The sequence below is a fragment of the Empidonax traillii genome, unplaced genomic scaffold (genome assembly GCF_003031625.1).
Source record: "Empidonax traillii isolate 1590-97213 ecotype Southwest subspecies unplaced genomic scaffold, ASM303162v1 scaffold1458:size105674, whole genome shotgun sequence".
NCBI classification, from domain to species: Eukaryota; Metazoa; Chordata; class Aves; order Passeriformes; family Tyrannidae; genus Empidonax; species Empidonax traillii.
Genome location: NW_020956651.1, coordinates 96,251 through 103,899, shown reverse-complemented (window position 1 = coordinate 103,899; position 7,649 = coordinate 96,251). Strand labels below are relative to the sequence as shown.

The 7,649-nt window shown below is 44.8% G+C and overlaps 1 protein-coding gene across 1 annotated transcript in view; it reads right to left on the bottom strand.

The window, feature by feature from the left end:
* Positions 1-780: 780 nt before the first annotated feature.
* The window catches only part of LOC114070178 (ubiquitin-associated protein 1-like), a 26,095-nt gene continuing 19,226 nt past the window's right edge, over positions 781-7,649 (bottom strand). The window contains exons 4-6 of the mRNA XM_027907422.1: positions 4,990-5,187; positions 3,444-3,545; positions 781-929 (exon numbers count right to left, since the gene is read on the bottom strand). Of these exons, the coding sequence (XP_027763223.1) occupies positions 789-929; positions 3,444-3,545; positions 4,990-5,187 (441 nt within the window). The 3' untranslated portion in view covers positions 781-788. The remainder of the gene's footprint in view (positions 930-3,443; positions 3,546-4,989; positions 5,188-7,649) is intronic.

Below are 7,649 nucleotides of genomic sequence, written 5' to 3'. Positions count from 1 at the left end.
AAACAAAAAGATAACTTATTTTCTAGCAGAGCATTGCCTTAAATATCCTACAACCTGGGGGGTTAGAATACTGAGCTCCAGCTCTCTGCCTTCATGTTCAAAAATCAACATAAGTTGCAGGTCCAGATAGAGTTCACAGCTTACCTGTTTCAAGGGAATTTAAACACCACTCAACATTGAACACTCATGCCTGGAAGAAGTGTTAGATGCATGGGTAAAAAAAAAAAACCCAAGATGAACAGGTTCTCTATGCATAGTGACAGTTTATGAACCAGTGTTTTACTAAGTTGCAGACTAACTTTCCCCCCAAAAAATAAAACTCCATTGCACTAAAGGTCAAATTTAACCAGGTTATCTGGACTATGACACAGTCAATAATTCAGTACAAGCAGATATCATGAAAGCAGCTTTGAAGACCCAAAGCATCCTAGTTTCAGAACCAACTTAATGTTCTTCTGTTCAACTCCAGTGACACAATGAATGGGAGAAACCACCCCATCTCTACCTATGTACAATTCCAGTAGAGGCTGGGCAGTCTAAGCTCTCTGTGGCCAAGCTGGAAAAAAGAAACTTAGGAAAGGACACTTTAAAAATTCAATATCAGAAAGAAAGTTGTCTCTCAGGGGAAAAAGAAATCCTAGAGGGATGCACATGGGCAGACTCGTGCAGATGTTCTCCCTTATATGCAAAAAGCCGGACTCCTTCCTGCTGAGATTAAGTCACCCTGGATGTGAAGGTGGCAAGGCTGGTCCTGCTCCACTGTATGATGAGAATCCAGGAATGTGTTTTCAGCTGGCTCCTGCACGGGCCATTAGATCTTCCAAAGCATTCTGTTGGTCATTGTTATGTAATAATAAGACCTCCTTAATGTCTTTTAGTTCAAAGCCCATTTCTTTAAATTGACTCATTAGTTGGAGAAGCTCTGTGATCTGAAAGACACAGACAGTCCATTATTTGCAAGTGAAAAGAGGATCAGTGCTCAGTGGAGATTTAGCACAGAGCCAGTCTTCAGTGACTGGGCACCCCATAGGGTGGATTTCTACACCCCAAGTACAGTCTGTTCCAACTCTGGTTGGAGAAAGTCTGCTCGCACCAGTCAGAAGAGCTCTGGGTTCAGTAGCCCACGGAGCCTCACCTTCAGTCCCGTGTTTGCACTCCTGCATTTCCCAAATCCTCTTCAGCAAGGGCACCAAAGCTCCGTCTGTGGGGGTGTCTCTCCCAATAGGAAATTTATCAGCCTGCCCTAATGGACCCTGATTAATATCACCCTGCTCCCCCACATCTAGCAACTACTGTTGCATCTGAATTTCTTTAGTTACTTTGACTTTGGGAACAGCACAGTAGACCTTGCAATCAAATGGCTCTTCAGATCTAGGGCAAACTTGTGGGATTAACACAAATCCTATTGGATACACTGTGTAAAATACTACCAACATAAACCACAAATCCTCCCTGGATTTTGTAAAAAATAAAGTAACAAGAAGTGAATGACTGATCAGACTTTTATGGACCCTCTGCCATTTACAGGACCTCCACTCCACTTTGGGGGAATGATGACAAAATCAAACCAACCCAAAACAGGTTGCAATGGATGATCAGGAGGCTAGCCATTTCCACTTTTGGGGTTAAGCCAGTAGCAAATTCATTTACTGAACTAGGTCACTTCTCCCATCTTCATACTGTTGTTCCTCTGTTTGCAAACTCATCACCAAGTCCAAGAAAGGCATATATATGACATTAGTAATGACTAACATTATCTACCTGGACTTGTGCAAAGCGTTTGACAGTCCCACATAACGTCCTTGTCTCTAAACTGGAGAGACAAGGATTTGATGGGTGCGCCACTCAGTGGATAAGGAATTGGTTGGATGGTCACACTCAAAGAGTTGCAGTCAAGGGCTCAATGTCCAAGTGGAGACCAGTGATGGGTGGTGTTCCTCAGGGGTCAGTATTGGGACTGGTGCTGTTTAACATCTTTTTCAGTGACATGGACAGTGGGATTGAGTGCACACTCAGCAGGTTTCCTGATGAGACCATGTGCTGCAACTGACACACTGGGGGGAAGGTATGCCATCCAGAGGGACCTTGACAGGTGGGCCTGTGCAAACCTCATGAAGTTCAACAGGGCCAAGTGCAAAGTCCTGCACCTGGGTCAGGGCAAACAACGGTATTGATACAGGCTGGGGGATGAACCTATCTAGAGCAGCCCTGCCAAGAAGGACTTAGGGGTGCTGGTGGATGAGAGGCTGGCCATGAACCAGCAATGTGCGCTTTCAGCCCAGAAACCCAATTATATCCCGGGCTGCATGAAAAGCAGTGTGGCCAACAGGTTGAGGGAGGTGATTCTGCCCCTCTACTCTGCTCTCCTGAGACCCTACCTGGAGTACTGTGTCCAGCTCTGGGGTCCTCAGCACAGGAAGGACATGGACTCACTGGAGAGAGTCCAGAGGAGGGCCATGAAGATAATCAGAGGGCTGGAGCCCCTCTCCCATGAAGATAGGCTGAGAAAGATGGGATTGTTCAACCTGGAGAAGACAAGGCTCTGGGGAGACCTTGTAGCAGCCTTCCAGTACCTAAAGGGGGCCTATAAGAGAGCTGAAGAAGCACTTATTATGAGGATATGTAGTGACAGGACAAGGGGGAATGACTTTAAACTGAAAGAGGGTAGATTTAGGTTAGATATTGGGAAGAAATTCTTCACTGTGAGGGTGGTGAGGTACTGGAACAGCTTGCCCAGAGAAGTTGTGATTGCCCCATCCCTGGAAGTGTTCAAGGCCAGCTTCCAGGTGTCCCTGCCCATGGCAGGGAGAGAGGGTTGGAACTAGATGATCTTTATGGTCCCTTCCAACCCAAACCATTCTATGATTTTATGTCTGGGGGGGGTTGAGTTGTACCTCTAAAACTTTCATATAATAACTTGGCACACAACAGACAGTCAAACTTTAAAAGATCCTGCTGTCTTCTGAGCTGGCTACCTGTTCCTGCCTCTGTATTTTTGGTGGTTTTAAAACAGTCAGACAATGAATCAGACCTCAAAAAAACATTTTCCATCTTCTTCAAGAGAGAGCACTAACCCAATTTGCTGAGCAGCCAGGTAGATGCATTTGTACAAGGGAGAAAATTCACAACCAGGGCAGGTTGGCACGTTTTGAAAGATAATTTGCTGGTTCTATACCAAGCACCCCGCCCACAAGAGAACTCTGGGTTCAAAACATTACAACCAGAATAATCAGGGTCTTGAAGAAATCCTGTCCCCATAAAAATGCATTCAAGTGAGAATGATAAAGCAACACGGATTAATTCTAATTCTAATTCTTTAACACATATTCACTTTATCACCACAGCGATGTCCTTCAGCAGTCAATTTTGGAAATAAGGCAGCATTACACAAAATCCAGAGGAACTGCACACTCTCTCTATTCTAGCACACATTGCTCCCTCACCTTCTCCTCTGAACGCTGGTGCATTTCCAAAGCTGCTTCAACAAGAAGTGGATCAAAGCCCTTCTCACAAAGCTGTCCATGTACAAACAGGTAATCCAAAACCTGTGGGGAATGAAGAAAAGAAACTAAGCTTGCAGAGTAGCATTTGCAGCACATGGCTGAATACCATCTTTATACACTCAGAGGAGCTCAGCACAACTTTACCCTGGGCTTCACCAGGGACAAAGTCCTTCCTAGTAGATCTGAGACAGTCTTTATGCAAGAACTTGTTCAGAGAAAGCAGACGAGCCCTTCTGTCCTCCTATGTTCTCCCAACAGCTCTGAACATCTTCTGCTCTAGTCAAAACAGTCTCACAAGCCAATCTTTATAAGTTTAACTGTGTTTTTTATACTACAAGTTTTTAAGATGAAACTGTAGGTTCAGCAGTTAATATGTGTCAGCTTGTAGCTTCCTCTCAGACATCCACAAACACAAGAGTTGATGCAATCCAAAAGCAGTCAGCCTTTTAAGATCAACTCAGCATACTGGTGAGTGAGCTGCAAATCCCAGCTCACACACACAGAAACCACTGCCAAATTTCTTATCTGTCCTCAGTTTTGAGAGTTAGGGGGAAAGGTCAGATAGGTAATGCTAGGTACACAAAAGAATGCAGCTTGCAAATACAGCAGGATTTAAAACTGCCATCCTAAGGGACATTTTTTCCATTTGATACTACAGTTCACTCCAGCACACAGCTTAAATCATTCTTGATGTGTAGGTAGCCAGCAAGCAGATCAGCTCCATAAGGAGTCAATGGGATGCTCCTCCTCCTCAGGCAACAGGCATAGTCCTAGTCATGCCAGGCAATGCTCCACACAGCCCACCTAGGGTTTCCCACACAGAAAGTTGGCCACACTCTCCCTGCTTTAAAATGTTTGTTTGAAGCAGATTCAAGACCCAGAGCCATGCTTCACCCTGCAGTGCTTTATGCTCAGTGACCTTGTTTTAGCAAGTATTTGAGGCAACGCATGAGGCAGGAAGCAACACAGCACACAAAAGAAAGTTGGTCAGCACTGCTTTGCAAGAGCCTTTCAGGGATGTTGTAAGCCTGCAAGGGCAAATCCCTCTCTACAAGGAGAGACATCAGCATTGCAACCCATTCTCAGAACAAGGGAAGTTGGCTGTTTTATTGTCACATGGCACTAAGCATGGCATAGAGCCATGCTAAGCTTCCTTCAGATGGTTTTGCGGCTCCTGGGAAGGCCCAGTACCTCTCCCAGTTTAATGTGGAGCTAAGGGCCCATCCCAAGCTCAGTGCAGCTCTGACTCAGCATCCACAGGTGTGGCAAACTCAGTCTCTCATCATAAAGAAGTGCGGACACTTGTTTTGGGAGCCTTTACTGACAGGTGACAACTTCTCTAGTGGTTAATATACCAGCAGATACAGACTGCAACCCTTTGTTAGAATAAATATATTCCCCCCTACCCATTTTGCAAACCCAAGTTTATTTCTCAGCAGAATCAGCATCCAATCAAGGGTTTTTTCCCTGTTGCACAAGCTCTTACTTGGTCTATGTTCTGCCCCTTCTTCTTCATGGCTTTCAGGACGTCCTCAGGTGCATACCCCATGTTGACAACCGTCTCTACGCACTGCCTCTCGCTAGCAGAGAGGGCCTGCTGTAGTTCAGGAGCGGGGCCACCTGACCGCTTTGTGCAGTTGGTGTTATTGGGCACTTTAGACACGGGAAAATTTTGATGCGTTACCTAAAGGGGAAAATCCAGAGGCTGAGGTGATAGTGCAGAACCAGGATACCCCATGTAATTAATCCAAGAGGCTTTCTAGACTGCCCTTGGGAAGTTACTGTTAGGATGAAACCTAACAGTGCACATAGTCTGATTCCCAACATACTTTTTTAACCCTCCAAACAACCAACAACCCAGATCCTTTCCAATATACCCTCTCCTACCAGTGTATGAAAACCTTTAGATACCCAACCTTATGATATAGTCAAACCCTATACATCAGTGGAAGCATGCAGATTGCTTCCTTTACCCCAAGTTTACTCATCACCTATGATTTTCTGTACTCAAAGGAACACTATTTCTGGAGATTTTCAGAAATATGATCCAGTGCAAGCACTCAGGTATTTGGGAACTTACCGTAGGGATTTCTGTTTCCTTGTAGTCTGGGTGTATCTGTTGGACAACACACAAATAAGATGACTATAAATATTATGCATTAGTGAACAGAATTTGCTACAGCTGGGGAAGAAGGGTTTTATGGGAGAGATTTGGGAATAAGTTCACTATACTAGGGAGACTTGTGGTCTGATCAGGCTTCCACATGTGAGATGCAGACATTACACAGTTGTGTGTAGTTATTGAATAGATAATTTCTTCTTTCAGCACTCTACAAAACCAGATTATACTTCAAGAAGGGTGTGTCCCCTCTCATAATAATTGTAAGCTTGTTTATTCTGTCACTGTAACTTCTACATGTTCACAAAGCTCAGTGTAACATGCTGGCTCCTGTTCAACTTGACCCAGGGCTACACTGCCTGACAGTAATAATTTTAAAATCATTGCCTAGAGACTTCCCCTAATTTTTTTTGACCATGAGAAGGAGTAAGAGAAACATATACATCTTTTCTACTCAAAGCTCTGCATTTGATACACCTGTGATGGATGCACTCAACCCCCTTAACTAAACCTGCAGTAGTTTGGTACAGGTTCCAAAGGACGTAAAGGTCTGAGCTGTAGCTCTATGAAACACACAAAGGAGCAGAGAACATAGATGCATATGAGCTTGGAACATGATTGTGCAATCAACACATGAATAGCATGTGGCTTTTCCAAGACTTATTAAACAAGGGACAAAGAAAGTTATGGGTACAAGGAGTCTCATGCATAATTTTCCCATCATATGCAATTTGACTATGAGTCAACCACTTTATCCCTGCTAAGCAGTGTGGCTGCAGGGTGGTCATCTCCCCTTGAGCTAGGATGCTTCTCAAGGTTACTCCTTGAGGCAAAGAGACCTTCTACTAAGGACAGATCTTCAGGTGAGTTCAATTTGAGTTCTCTTTAAGTTGCAACTGGACTGCACACCAGTGACCATGAAATGATGGAAATAATAAAATTTTCAATACTCAGAGATTCAAGGCAAGCCAACAATAAAACCTCTACACTGGACTTCCGGAGGGCAGATTTTGACCTATTCAGAAGTCTAGTCCAGAGCATACCCTGGGAAACAACCCTTGAAAACAAGGGGGTTCAGGAGGGATGGATGTGCTTCAAGCAGGAAGTTTTGAGAGCACAGGAAAAGCCGTACCAATGTGCCGAAAGGCAAGCCGGCGGGGAAGACAACCAGCTTGGTTAAACAGGGAGATTCTGAAGGAAATCAGGGATAAAAAGAGAGTTTACCAACTGTGGAAGAAAGGGCTGGCTACTCAGGATGAGTTTAGGAATATAACTAGGTCATGCAGAAAGAAAATCAGGGATGCAAAAGCGCAATTTGAAGTTAAATTGGCTACTTCTGTTAGGGATAACAAAAAGTCCTTCTATAAATACATTAATAACAGAAGGAAGGGCAAAGAAAACCTCCATTCTTTGATGGACTTGGAGGGAAGCATAGTTAATAGAGATGAGGAGAAGGCTGAGGTACTTAACACCTACTTTGCCTCAGTATTCACCAGTAGGACACGTGGCCCTCAAGGCAACTGGACTCTGGAGCTGGTAGACAGAGATAGGAAACCAAATAGCCCCCTTGTATTCCGAGAGGAAATAGTTGGTGACTTACTGAGCTACATGGATCCTCACAAGTCCATGGGACCAGACGGGATCCATCCTAGGGTAATGAGGGAGCTGGTAGAAGAGCTTGCCAAGCCGCTCTCCATCATCTTCCAACAGTCCTGGCTCACTGGGGAGGTCCCAGATGATTGGAAATTGGCAAATATCAACCAAATCCATAAAAAAGGATGCAAGGCTGACCCTAGGAACTACAGGCCTGTCAGCCTGACCTCGGTGCCTGGCAGAGTTATGGAGCAGATCATCCTGAGTGCAATCACACAGCAGCTACAGGATGGACAAGGGATCAGACCCAGCCAACATGGGTTTAGGAGGGGCAGATCCTGTGTGACCAACCTGATCTCCTTTTACAATCAGGTGACCCACCTGGTGGATGAGGGAAAGGCTGTGGATGTGGTCTATCTGGACTTCAGCAAAGC